We start from the raw sequence: 14503 nt of genomic DNA, 5'->3' as shown, positions 1-14503 counted from the left end.
GTTCCCCCCCAGAGGGAATGGACCAAACAGGTAATGATCAAGTGATCTCTCTCCTGCCATACATCTCCAGCTTCTGACAATCAGAGGCTAGGGATACCATTCTTTAACCATCCTGGCTAATAGCCATTAATGCACCTAACCTCCATGACTTTATCTAGCTCTTTTTTAAATCTTGTTATAGTCCTAGCTTCACAGCCTCCTCTGGCAAGGAGTTCCACAGGTTGACTGTGCATTGTGTGAAGAAGAACTTCCTTTTATTTGTTTTAAACCTTCTGCCCACTAATTTCATTTGGTGTCCTCTCATTCTGATATTATGGGAACAAGTAAATAATTTGTCCTCGTTCACTTTCTCCACACCACTCAAGGTTTTATATACTTCTATCATATCCCCCGTTAGTCTCCTCTTTTCTAAACTGAAAAAAGGCCTAATCTCTTTAATCACTCTTCATATGGGACTCATTCCAAACCCCTAATCATTTTAGTTGTCCTTTTCTGAACCTTTTCTAATGCCAATATATTCTTTTTTAGCTGAGGACACCACATCTGTATGCAATATTCAAGATGTGCGCATTCCATGGCTTTATATAAGGGCAATAAGATGTTCTCTGTCTTATTCACTGCCCCTTTTTTAATGATTGCTAATATCCTGTTTGCTTTTTGGACCACCACTTCACACTGTGTGGATGTTTTCAGAGAATTATCCATGACGACTCCAAGATCTCTTTCCTGCTTAGCAGTAGCTAAATTAGTCCTCATTATGCTGTATTTATCATTGGGGTTATTTTTTCCAACATGCCATACTTACATTTATCCACATTAAATTTAATTTGCCATTTTATTGTCCAATCACTCAGTTTTGTGAGATCTTTTTGAAGTTCTTCACAGTCTGCTTTGGTCTTAACTATCTTGAGCAGTTTTATATCATCTGCAAACTTTGGCACCTCACTGCTTACCCCTTTCTCTAGATCATTTATGAATAAGTTGAATAGGGTTGGTCCTAGGACTAACCCTTGGGGAATGCCACTAGTTACCTCTCTCCTTTCTGAAAATTTACCATTTATTCTTACCCTCTATTTCCTTCCTTTTAACCAGTTTTCAGCCCATGAAAGGATCTTTCCTCTTATCCCGTGACAACTTAATTTACATAAGAGCCTTTGGTGAGGGACTTTGTGAAAGGCTTTGTGGAAGTCCAAGTACAATATATCTAGTGGATCCCCATTATCCACATGTTTGTTGACCCCTTCAAAGAACTCTAATAGGTTAGTAAGACATGATTTCCCTTTACAGAAACCATGTTTGACTTTTGCCCAACAAATTATGTGTCTGACAATTTTATCCTTGACTATCGTTTCAACTAATTTGCCTGGTACTGAGGTTAGACTTACTGGTCTGCAACTGATGGGATCACCTCTAGAGCCCTTTTTAAGTACTGGCATTACATTAGCTATCTTCCAGTCATTGGGTACAGAAGCTGATTTAAACAATAGGTTACAAACCACAGTTAACAGGTCCACAGTTTCACATCTGAGTTCCTTCAGAACTCTTGAGTGAATGCCATCTGGTCCCGGTGACTTGTTACTGTCAATTTTATGAATCAGTTCCAAAATCTCCATTAATGACACCTCAGTCTTGGACAATTCCTCAGATTTATCTCTACAAAGGACAGCTCAGGTTTGGGAATCTCCCTAACATCCTCAGTCGCGAAGACTGAAGCCAAGAACTAATTGAGTTTCTCTGCAATGACTTTGTCATCTTTGAGAGCTCCTTTTGTATCTCAATCATCTAGGGTCCCCAGTCATCGTTTAGCAGGCTTTCTGCTTCTAATGTACATAAAAAACATTTTGTTAATTGCTTTTTGAGTTTATGGCTAGCTGTTCTTCAAACCCCTTTTTGGCTTTTCTTATTGCATTTTTACATTTAATTTGGCAGCGTTTGTGCTCCTTTCTATTTAACTTACTAGGATTTGACTTCCACTTTTTATCTTTCTTAGCTTTCTTGTCTTTTTATCTTTCAAAACAAAAAAGCAGTAAAGTAGCACTTTAAAGATTAACAAAATAATTTATTAGGTGAGCTTTTGTGGGACAGACCCACTTCTTCAGACCATTGTTAGTCTTTAAAGTGCTACTTTACTGCTTTTTTGTTTTGATAGTATATAGACTAGCATGGCTTTCTCTCTGTTTTATCTTTCACCACTTCTTTTACATGGTTGTTAAGCCACGGTGGCACTTTATTGGGTCTTTTACTATGTTTTTTAATTTGGGGTATTGTAGCCAGACATGAACCCCCCATTTGGCCTTTTCTTCTTCTCCCCCCGCCCACACTGGGAGAGACAGAGAGAGAAATAAGCAGGGGAGACAGGCAGCCTTTGATGTCCTGGGAATGCAGGTGTGCTGTCTCGCCCAGCCTCTCTACTATACACAAAATCCAGACAGTGAATGGGCTAGCTAATGGCCGCCCTTCTGGCTGATCTCGGTGATTGACACGCCTGATCACTTCCCCAGGAAGAACGGGGAACCTCCGCCCATCACCTCCAAAGGTGCCCAATTGTCCACAATTCACAGGTGCAAATTGAGCCTTGCACCTTCCCTGGGAAACCTGGGGTTCAAAAACATTCCTCTCGATTGGCCACTTGAGACCGGGAAGACGCCTCCGTGACAAAAGGGGTATAAAGGGGTTTGGCAGCCCACCCCGCTTTGAGTTTCAATCACCTACGCCTGCTGGCCAGGTCTGGAATTAACCCCCGAGACTGGGGACGCCTGGTTCGTATCTACTTCTTCCCAAGGGATTGAGAGAAAGATTCTGGGTCACACCGGATCTAGGAGGCAGGGGTAAGAATTACACCTGTATTACACTTCTTTCCTATAGGAATTGAGGGAAAGACTCTGATTCCACCAGGTCTAAGAGGCAGTGGTGAAAATCACACCTGCAACATGCCTTTCTTGTGTACACATTAATTGTATTAGTGTAAGCTAGCTAGTTTGTCCAAAACTTTTCTTAAGTTAAATTGTGTTGCTTCCCCTTTAAAAACCAGGAGTACTAACTTGTACTTTAATCATTTGTCTTAGTTAAATTGTTTCCATCTTTGTATAAATAAAAATTAACTGTTAAAGCCTCTCTAAGTGTAATTTTCCTCTTGCTGCTGTACCTGAACTAAACACAAACCAAAGAACCCAGCCTGCCCTGGCTGCTTAGCATAGCTGCTGGTGTGGCATCACCCCCTTTTGCCCCACCAGACCCTTAGCAGGCACCTGGGCATCGGCTCACAGGTATACATTTAAATTGGGCATGCATTGATTAGATAGTCCCTAACCACCTGAGCCGGTGAATTAATTGAAAGTTATACCTGAGCTTTGTCCAGTAGTCCATATACAGCAAAAATGTTGGTGTCTGGGTGGACCATAATAACCTGAGCAGGCACCCGAGCCAAGTAACACTGAGCAAACTGAGTGACTTCAGCACGGGCTCCACTTGGACACAGTAACTGGAAATCACTGGACTGCAAGTGATGAGCCCAGGGATCAGTATTGTTACCTGAAAAAGGAAACTGGCCATTGTGATTGACTGAATGCTTTAGAACAAAGGGGACAACAAAAATAATGATTTGTAATGCAAAAGTGTATAAAACTAAATACCATCTGTGTTCTCAAAAACGGTTGAATGCTTGACAAAGGCCACATCACCAGAATCCTCCACCAGACACCTTAAAATAAATGAGATGGATAGCATTCAGTGCAATAACATACAAACACAGTACAGTGCAATGTAACGAACACATCTTTAGTTTGTATAATATCTTTCATAGAAACTATATATCTTAAGATTATGATCTGATCTAGCACATATTACTCATAAAAGTAACCTTACTGATATTACTATTTATGTATAGAGCCCTTCATGGCTACAAAATTTGTACCTGCATCTACATCCATAGCCAAAAAAAAATCCACAGATATCTACATCCACATCTACTGATGCACATACCTGCAGCTATAATGTGTACCACTAAAAGTTTGCAGGGTTCCAGATACAAAATTTGCATCCTCAGCCACATTCACAAAAATGAGCCATGGATATCTGCATCCACATTGGCAAACTGTGGATACCCATGGATTTTCAGAGCACTACTTCAACATGGGAGATTTCAGGGCTGCTATTAGCAGATCAGGCTGATGTGTCAATTATGACCTGAACTGGAGTTCATTTACAAATTCAACCCTATGGTTTAAGCTTGAATAAAGATCTTAACTGGTCAACAGACTACAAAGGTAATTTCCCTACCTTTGATATTCACATTTCCACATCACCTGCTGTGGCTTAGACACATCCATCCTGACTTAATTGCTTCACTAACTCTGGTCCTACAATTGGCAGCTAACTTCTTTTGCTGTTACGTATACCATGGATTCTGTAATTTCTACTCCAACTCATCTGAAGAAGTGGGTTTTATCCATGAAAGCTCATGACCTGGTAAATTTGTTAGTCCCTAAGGTGCCACAGGATTGCTCATTGTAAAGCTACAGACTAACCCTGCTACCCAGCTGAGTCTTAAATAAAGTGTTATACATCGCATGACCTAGTGGCTGAATAGTAGACTACAGTTTAGGATTCCATGTAATTTCTCCATTTAACTGCTAAGTTTTTACTTACAAAAATATCCTATTGCACTGCCGTTGAAGTTCAGTCTGTTAACATGTCTCTGGTTTTCTATCTACACAGCCCCCAAACACATAACAACTTCGTTATTTAGCTGTTGGCATTTTGGAATTCTTGAATCATCATCTTCTTGCTCTCTGTCCTCTGTAGAGTTTGCTCCAGCGACTATTTTCTGAAGGGCAAACTGTAGGTGTGGATGGTTTCTATTGACTTCTCCACTGTTGTTCTCAATCATATTACGACCTAGGTGCTGAATCCTTTACTTTATGATAGCTGAACATAGGTAGTGTGTGACTGTCATTTGGGATGGCTTACATGAGCTCCAGTAACTCACTAGAATGGTGGGGGGGGGTCATTAGCACCCAGGTCATGGCCCTGCTCCCCCCACTTTGCTGTAAGGTTCTGCCCCTGCTCAGCCTTATTTCCAAAGGCCTGATTCCAAGCCCCCTCTTTCCAGGCCACCTCTTCTCCCAAGGCTATGTTCTCTTCCCACCACCACTCTATTTCTTCTCCCAGGCCACACTACACACTCGCCTCTATCTCTACTCCCCTGCTGTCACTTGCTATAAAGGCAAGGAAAAAGGAAGGTATAGCCTATCACTTTTAAAAGTGGGAAAACTATGCCTTCTTACCTTTTTCCTGCCTCAGGGACAAGTGGGGGATAGGGGCAGAGAGGAGCAAGTGGCAGGTGGGAGAATCTTAGAGAAAGAAGCAGAGCAAAGAGGGGAAGAGGTGGAGCAAGTGAGGGGCCTGTGTGGAAAGAGGTGGAGTGGGGGCAAGACTTCAGAGAAAGCGTTCTTAAAATCTTTCAGCAGGGCATAGGGGTAGAATGCAGGTGGGGAGACAGTCCAGACTCTGGTTCCCTACCATTTCCACGGTGCTTCTGGTTGCAGTGCTCCAAAAGCAGCAGGCTGGCATGCCTCCACAATGAAGTAATCTGGGCTGCATCCTGCATTTCTTTCTTCCTGCATAGCCAGCCTTTTTTGAGGAGGCTAAGCTTCCCAAGCTCTTATATATGCTGCCTATGCAAATAGAGTTGTTCAACATTTTTCTCCAGCCAGTTTGAGACAAATAGAGTCACCAGGTTATAGACACTGCAGTTTTCTGAGCATTGTCTGTTTTTTATCTGGATCACAAATATCTCTCTCTATACATAATCAATATGTATCACTATCTCCTATTAACATATTACCAGGCCATGTATATATTAGTATGCATTAAGTACAATCAACTTTAAGCACAACTATTCTAATAGTTCAATAGCCTAAACTGGCCTATATCTTTACAATAATCCTATCCATTCTTGCTCAATAGACCATAACATATGCTTAAGTAGATGTGCATGCTCTCAGGATCAGGAATCTGAGTTATTTTAGCAAAAGGTAGGGAGTTAGTTTCACAGACCAGTACTGCAATATCCCAAAGGAAGAGGGCAAGACATAACGGTTCCACCCTAGTACAAACATAGAAGATACCCTCATGGACCAGCATTTCAAGTGTTAGTGTCCAAAACAAAGACAAGGACAGAAACAAGATGTATTAAGGAACTGAAACAAATTGCTTAGTTGAATTTTAGTGACACATAAAGAAATGTGTAATTTATAAAATTATCCTACAGATACAACCAGCTGAAACATGTAACTTTGGGAGCACATATTGTTCATAAAGTGAATGAAACAGTACTGCATGAGGTGGTTTTTCTGGAGACTGGAACTGTATAGAGCCTTTTTCCTGTACTATATTATTATAGGCTCATACCAATAAATCTGACTGACATTGGTTATATGGTCTCTTGAAACTGTTTCATAATGAAACAAAGTGTGGTCAAATAATTGCCTATACATTTAATCAACCACTATATCCAGTAGCTGCTATTGGTATTGATATGTAACTCACAAGAGAAAGGAGTGGATCCTTTGCTCTAGGGTTTCTGGCTATCTATATAATTCTCTCATCCTTGCCACACCCTTGCAGGTAATGTAAGATGCTAGTAATACATTTAAAATCATATGTAGATCAGAAAGACAAATTCCATTACAGTGAACTGTGGCCTGAGGCCCATCGCTTGTTATTGTGGACTACCTAAATGAGCAAAATGAGCAAACACACACTACAGTTTCTGTATAATACTATACCATGTTATGTCTTTCAGCTCGTCTGTTAGTGGTGTTTGTACATTGTATCGTACAGCATTTTCTCAAGTTTATTTGTACTAGATCTACATTACAAAGTCCTATATAATAAAATATTCCATCCAGTTCTTCCACAGTTCTCACTAGGTCCATGCTGCAGATAATCAGGTTGTTGGGTCTTTGCTCACGTGTGCTCTGAATGCACATCTTTTGTCTTTGCAATTTGTTTTTGCAGTGAACTGGCCCATGCTGTGCAGAATATCTCAAGGGCTAGTCAGAGCTGTGTCAGTTGACTTTAGGTCTGGGAGGAGTTGAAAGTTATTGTAAGTACAGTCGACGTTGACTATGAGATCTGGTTCTGATTCAGTTTTAAAGTCAATGGTCTTTCCGTGGATAGGCAGCTTTCACTCTCCAGACAGGTCCTGTCATCACATATGCTAGAACCCAGAAACAATAGCTTTTGATTGTCTGTAACACGTCAGCTCCCTGATTGCTCTTTGGTGAGACCAGGGGTGTCCAAACTTCTTTCATTGGGGGGGTGGGCCACACAGCAATTTTTTACATGTTCCGGGGCGGGGGGCGGGCAAACACAATATAGCCCCAAATCACACACACCCAGGCTTAAACCCCTCACAGCACCAAATCACCCCCTGCTCCCAGGCTTAGACCCCCCCTGCTGCCCCAAACAACCTCCCACCCCCAACCTTAAAGCCCCACTGCCCCAAACCGCCCCCAGCCTTAGACTCCCTGTAGTCCCAAACCGCTGCTCTGGCCTCCCAGCTTTAAACCTCCCTGCAGCCCCAAACTATCCCCTGCCCACCCCCAGGCTTACACCCCCACCCTGACAGCCCTAGGCCACTCTGCTGCCAGCCCCATGCTCCAGCCAGGGCTCTGTGCCCTGATACAAGTGGTGGCTCAGCGCTCCAGCAGCTAGGGCTCTAGTGCAGGCCCCACATGCCAGACAGGGCTCTGCCCCTGTGGCCAGCGGTGGCTCCATGCCACATCTGCTGGGCTCTGCAGCAGCCTGCCCCACAGAACCTGGCCCTGCCATGGCAGCATGCCCTGCAGGCTGGAAAAAAAGGCTCTGCAGGCTGTATTCTGGCCCGTGGACCACCTGTTGGATGCTCCTGGGTGAGACAAACAGCTGCAAAATATCCATATATAATGAATTTATTACGCCTTGATCCTTTGGTACAACTTCATAATTCTTATACTGATTCATAATTCTTATACTGATCCCCAGCTTCTCTAATTTAACTCTGTGTAGTATAACCTCTAAAATACTTCACAGAAGTCCAAGTGTATTAGATCTATTATATTTTCCATCTCTAAAGCATCAGTTAGTTTCTCAGTGAATGAAATCAGAGGTACCCTCGTATGATGCATCTTTTGTAAACCCTTGCTCTGTGAAAGCTCTCCAATTTTTCAACGTTTCTTGAATTGTGGACACCAGACTGGGACATAGCACAACAGCAGTGCTCACACTAGTGCCAAACAGACAGGGAAAATAACATCTCTACTCGTATTCATGATTCCCCTGTTTATGCATCCATGGACTGCATTAACCCTTTTGGCCACAACATTGCACTGGGAGCTCATCTTCAGCTGATTATCTAACAGGACCCCCAAATCTTTTTCAGTCACTGCTTTGAAGAGAAATAAAGTGACTAGTAATGGCCATTCTTTCCCCATTTCCATATCTATTTTTGTAAAGACCTGCTATTCAGAAGTTATACCTGATGCACCTAACTTTTTCTATTTGGATTTGCCCACATGGGGAAATTGATCTGAATAGCTGTTGCAGAATAAGTTTACTCCACAATAGCTATTCTGTTCAATTTCTCCACTTTTTAGTCACTCCTTTTCAAGTCTGTCTATCCCAAATTCTCATTACTCTCTTAGAGAAAATGTTCCCCATAATATAAATCCCAGGTATAGCCTTTACTAATATCAGATCACAACGTTTCATTTCCCCCAGAAATCATAGCATGAACATTTTAAAAATTTACACACTGAATTCAAGTTTTTCCCATAACTCTTAAGCTAAACATATTCACATCTTGTAATTCTTCCTTATACAAAATGTGAGCCCTACAGAAGGCTTGAGCAGTGGAGAACTATTACACAGGACGATGGGGCTCATGCCTAGGAGCCCCAGGCAATCTCAGGTGCCTGGAAAAAGCTTCCACCAGCTCAACCCCAGGGCTGGAGTAGTTCTTGGGGGAAAAAAACGCTTCTCAGATCTTGGGGCCACAGTGAGAGATGGTGTGCACTGAAAAGAAGCAAACAGATGGACAGGGTAAGGTGTGGATTTGGGTAGGGCCATGGGCAGGTCCAAAAGCAGAAGGAATAGAGTGGAGCTGAGGGTGGAACAGGCATGGGGTTACAGCACAGGGGGAGGAATCAGGTGTGGCAGTAGGCAGCGCTGCAGGTGAAAAGGATGGGATGGATTCCTGGTTCCAGTGCCATCCCCACCTCCCCCAGTTGCTCTGGCCCAGAGTTCGATGTTTGGATTTGAGACATATTCATGGTAGTATGTGATCTTAGAACAAATGGCATAGTCTGCCACAAATTTACATTACATGGTGTGGCAGACCACTGCCTGTAGGCTCCAGGAACCTGGTAGAAGGCATATATGCTGGCTGGTGGGCTAATGCTTTTCTATTCCCTGAGTGAGCCCAATTAGGGCAGGGAGTGGGGGGCCTTGTTAGGAGTCAGCCACAGCTGAGTCTAATCAGCACCCATGGCCAGCTGAGGCCCCTGGATTTCCTATAAAAGCTCCCCACCTGGTAGCAGGGGGGAAGGAATTGGAAGGTGCACCAGGGAGCAGGCTGGAGCACAGCACAGCACAGCAGCACAAAAAGGTACCACGGGGAAGTGGTGGGTGAAGTGGCCCAGGATAAGGTCGCCACATTGGGGCAGGAGCAAAGGCCCTGCCAGCTACCTCTTGTCCTCTTAGGAACCCTGGGCCAGAGTCCAGGGTAGAGGGTGGGTCTGGACTCTCCCCACCCTTCCCCAGAGGGTTACCTTGCTGGGGCAGGCAAAAGCCTGCAGGAGGGCCAGCTTTATTCTCCTCCCCCTGCATTCTGGGCTTGCCTATGATGAGAACGGCTCGCTAAGCAGAGACCCCTGCCTCTGGAGAGATCTGGGCAGTCAAGGGGCCACCATGAGTCTCTGAGGCACAACAGGGAAACGCCAGGAAGCACAGGAGCCCATATGGGGGCTGACGGGGGAAACTGTCACAAAGGCAAAGGAAAATTGCTCATGAGGGTTTTTAATAAGAAGTCTGGATGAGCTGGATATAGCCAAAATAAATGTTTGTAAAGGAGCTCTACTTGAGTTCAGTCGTTAAGCTCTACTTAAAATGCTAATGAAATGCAATGGAAAAGCAACTATAATCCCTGGTTGGTGGTCACCTGACAATAAATAGGAATTCTTCATGTCACCCTCCTATTTGTGAGTCCTTTGATGGCTAATAAGCCTGATTCTGGAGCCACAGATGTTGGAGTTGCAAGTTTTATTCTCTTATAGTCTCTTTTAAACTTTGAATTTTAAACTTAAACTTAAAAAGGTAGCAATATAAGGTAACATACTAACACATGTAACACATGGATTTTATTGATTAAGTTATTTAATTAAATATATGCCTTCTGTTGTAGAGTTTAGTGAATTTTGTACATAAGACAGTTTTTGTATTATGTCTATGTTAATAAGATTACAGGATGATGTTGAAGGCTGAAGCCTTAATTGTTTGATTTACAATGCCTGTGCTCTGATTTTCTCTGAGAATCCTTGTAAGAATTGTTTATGTGTGAAAGTGGTATGTCTGTGTTGAGATAAAGGTGTGAAGGTTATACCCAGAGCCAGATGGCCAAGGAAGGAGGGGCGAAGCATGGGTGAAGACAGATTTCATGGTGTCAGAGAAGAACCATCAGTGTATACCCCTGGTCAAGAAGCAATTGGATTGGCAGATTGACGACTCTAAAGCATGGAGCAGGCACCCCTAAGGACACTCGATTACAGGATGAGCCTTTCAGAGATGTTTTGAGAACGAATGGTATCGGAAAGAGAACACACCCCTCACAGACTGACACAGCAAACCTCAACAGAGGAAAGGATTATAAAAGCAGGGTGCTTTGCCTTGGGACTTTGGGTTCGTCTTGCCACCAACTCCAGGAGAGCACCGGATCGCAACTGACACGGCTCTGCTCCCCCTCTGTGATCAGTCTAGCTGGCAACTAGATTGATCCAGGCTCTGGATTGGTAACCATAACATCGTTTGGTGGGAGAGAGAGAGAGAGAGAGAGAGAGTGTGTGTGTGTGTGTGTGTGTGTGAGACTGAAAAGCATATGCTACTGTTCTATTCTCAATAAATGCAGCGTACTGCCTTTTTCCCTATAAAAGATCTCGTGTGCTTCATGTAAGTATAACACAAATCTTATCACAGAAGAGGCAGGTGTTGGTAGCTGTTGGAAGGGCGCGGGAATGTTTTTGACATTCTTTTCTTCTCCGCCTCTCCTCATCCACACTGCAGCGGGATCTCTCAAATTGTAACACCCCCCTCACAGATTACCATCTTCCAGTGGGGACAGTCTTGGACAAGGCTCTCCCAAGCGTCAACATCGATGCTGCACTTTTTCATGTGTGCTTCCAAAATGTCCTCATATCATTTCTGCTGGCCCCCAATGCTCCTCTGTTCTTCCTCCAATTTGGAAAACAGAATCTGTTTTGGGAGGCACTGATCAGACATCTAAACCATGTGACCAGTCCAACAAAGTTGTTGTTTAATGATAATGGCTTCAATGTTGGTCATGTTCGACTCTTCCAGGATGCTAGTGTTTGTGTGCCTATCCTCCCAAGAGATATTTAGGATTCTCCTGAGGCAGCATTGATGATATTGTTCAAGTGCCCTCAAATGACACTTGTATGTTGTACAGGTTTCACATGCATGCAGTAGAGTTGGAACAACCATTGCATGGTATACAAGGAACTTTGTCTTAGGATAGATGTCCGAGTTTTTGAAGACACTGTCTCAAGTGGGCAGAAGCAGAGCTGGCATGGCTCAGAAGATGCTAGATTTCCACATCAATGCTAACTTTAGTAGAAAGATGACTTCCAAAGTATGGGAAGTGCTCCACATTGACTTCAATAGAAGGTGCATGAGACCATCCCGTTGGTGAAGGTTGGTGGAGCACCTTGGTCTTTTTGATGTTCAGTGTCAGGCTGAGATTCTCGTATGCTTCAGCAAAGGCACTTAAGATGCTCTGAAGGGCTTGGGGAAAAGTGCAGCAAACATATTGTTATCCACGTACTTGAGCTCCATGATTGAGGCGATGGAGGCCTTGCTTTCAGCCTTGAATCTCCTGAGATTGAAAAGCTTCCCATTCATTGTATAGACAATTTTCACATCATCTGGAAGCTTGCCATCACTGAGGTGAAGCGTCACGACGATGGAGATGCAGAACAGTGATGGGGCAATGAGACAGCCTTGCTTGACTCCCATTTTGACCTCAAAAGGATCGCTTTGGGATCCATTGTTGCTCAATTCTGTGGAGCAGTCTTAAAATGCTAATGAATTTTTTGGGGCAGCTGATCTTTGAGAAGATGGTCCACAGGGCACCATCATTGACTGAGTCAAATGCTTTGGTCAGGGTGATGAAACTCCTATATAAGGCTTGGTTTTGTTCACATTTTTCTTGCAGTTCCTGGGTGGTGAAGATCATATCCACTGTTTCTTGGAATGGTCAGAAGCCACACTGGGGTTCTGGAAGAATTTCTTCTGAGAGTGGCAGGGCTCAACTTGCAAGGATTGGAGCTAAGATTTTCCTTGCCATTGTCAAGAGAGAGATGCCATGATAGTTTCCACAGTCCGACTTGTTGCCCTTCTTGAAAGGACTGATAATCGGTATGGCTCAGAAAGCTTGTGGCATCTGCTCCCTATCCCAAATCTTGAGAATCAGGAGGTGGAGCTGTTTGTGGCGCTCTGGCCCACCTTCTTTGAAGACTTCAGCAGGGATTTCATCTCATCCAGTTGCCTTGTTGCACTTCATTGCTTTGATGGAAGCTTGGACCTCACTCAGGGTAGGAAGTGTTGCAAGATCATCTCTTGGCAGTTGCTGAAGGACTCTCCAGATTGTCACCTTGCCATGGCGAGTGGGCTTGTGTGTTCCAATGAATCCTAGAGCAAAGCTGTGTGGAATCTCATGCTCCCAACAGAGTCACCCATGACAGCAAGATAAAGGGGGAGGGTCCAGACAAAGAATGATCCTAAAAGCCCTCAATGGCAGAATGGGTGGAGTATAGCTAACGTAATGCTACAACAGCTGTGAAGGCAGTTGAAGGCTGCAGCAGACAGGAGACTCACAGTTGTTGTGGATTCCATGCCATTGGACCTCAGCTTCCTAGCTATTGTCTACAGGCAAGTGGGGAAAGCAAGTGCTTGCCAATCCAATTGTACGTGTATTTATGTTCAGAAACCATTTTGGGAAAATGGGGCTAGAGTGGAAGGAGAGATTTATAAAGGATCAAGGGTGAAAAAATGAGAAAAAGCTCTCTCTCTGGACAGCGAAATGAGGCCAACACACTGAACAGCAGAGGTCTGAGAAGGAAGGTCGCTTTAGCCATGTAAGAGCATTCTTTTCTCTAGCTAAGCTAAGGGAGGCTCTGTAGGTTCAGGCTGAAAATCAAAATGAGGTATATTATGCAAACAATCAATTTTAATTCTCTTTAGTTGTAATAAATTATGTTGTAAGGCAGCTACTTATAGACTGAAGACTTTAACGCCCAAAGGGAGAAACACAATAATCTAGACTGACCTGCATATCCCAGGCCACAGAACTTCACCCAACCACTCCTGGAATATATCTGCAACTGTGTCTGAGTTACTGAAATTCTCAAATAACAGTTAAGACTTAAAGTTACAGAGAAACAACCATTTACACTAGTTTTTAAATCTACAATTGACTTGTGTCCCCTACTGCACAGAAAGACAACCCCACAGGGTCTCTGCCAAGTTGATCAGGGGTTGGTGGACAGGAGAATTCCTTCCAAACCTCAACTATGTTGGTTAATTGCACCCTGAGTACTTGCAACACCAAAAAGCCACACACTAGCACATTATTATCTGTAGTAACCTCAACCCTTTCCATCTAGTAGCATGTTGCATCATTTGGCGTCACCAGGTTTAGGAACAAATTGGAATATTGTGATGGAATAAAATGGAAAACCTGCAGCACAGAACTAACTAGAACAAGCCAAAACCAACGGGGCTAACTCACTTTCTATAAGAACCCCATCTATCACAACAACAACCCAATACACAACATCTTCTCTCCCCCACAATCTCCCTGAAAAGAAGATCCCCTTAACAGAATACTAAACTAGAAAATGAGGGTAGAGTGCCTCAGGTCGTGACTAATGCCAGGGAATATTTTGCCCCTTAACCATGGGTTAGCCTCAACTAAAGATTTGGCTGTTGAGGAGGTCTTCTTTCTTTAGGCAGCTTATAGTGGACATATTCTTGCATCTGAAGTTGTTATGTGTGTGGGCCTGACTATGGGCTCAGGACAAGATGCGTAAACAGGTGAGGCTGCCAAATCAGCTTTCTCAAGGAATGGGTATGTGTTCACTGCAGGCGGTGATGGAGGAGGAAAGTCAGAAACAGGTGACTCTTGACTCTGTATCTCACTGGTAGTGGTAAGATCGGGCAGCTCAGATGG

General features: G+C 43.6%; 1 protein-coding gene across 1 annotated transcript in view; it reads right to left on the bottom strand.

The window, feature by feature from the left end:
* Nucleotides 1–14503, bottom strand: part of MELTF (melanotransferrin) — an 85551-nt gene that overhangs the window by 3682 nt on the left and 67366 nt on the right. The window contains exons 13-14 of the mRNA XM_075003941.1: nucleotides 3633–3700; nucleotides 3344–3531 (exon numbers count right to left, since the gene is read on the bottom strand). Coding sequence (XP_074860042.1) covers nucleotides 3344–3531; nucleotides 3633–3700 — 256 coding nt within the window. The remainder of the gene's footprint in view (nucleotides 1–3343; nucleotides 3532–3632; nucleotides 3701–14503) is intronic.

Source organism: Carettochelys insculpta, chromosome 10 (assembly GCF_033958435.1).
Source record: "Carettochelys insculpta isolate YL-2023 chromosome 10, ASM3395843v1, whole genome shotgun sequence".
Classification (NCBI taxonomy): domain Eukaryota; kingdom Metazoa; phylum Chordata; order Testudines; family Carettochelyidae; genus Carettochelys; species Carettochelys insculpta.
Note: the sequence above shows the minus strand (reverse complement) of the source record. Positions and strands in the feature narration are given on the sequence as shown.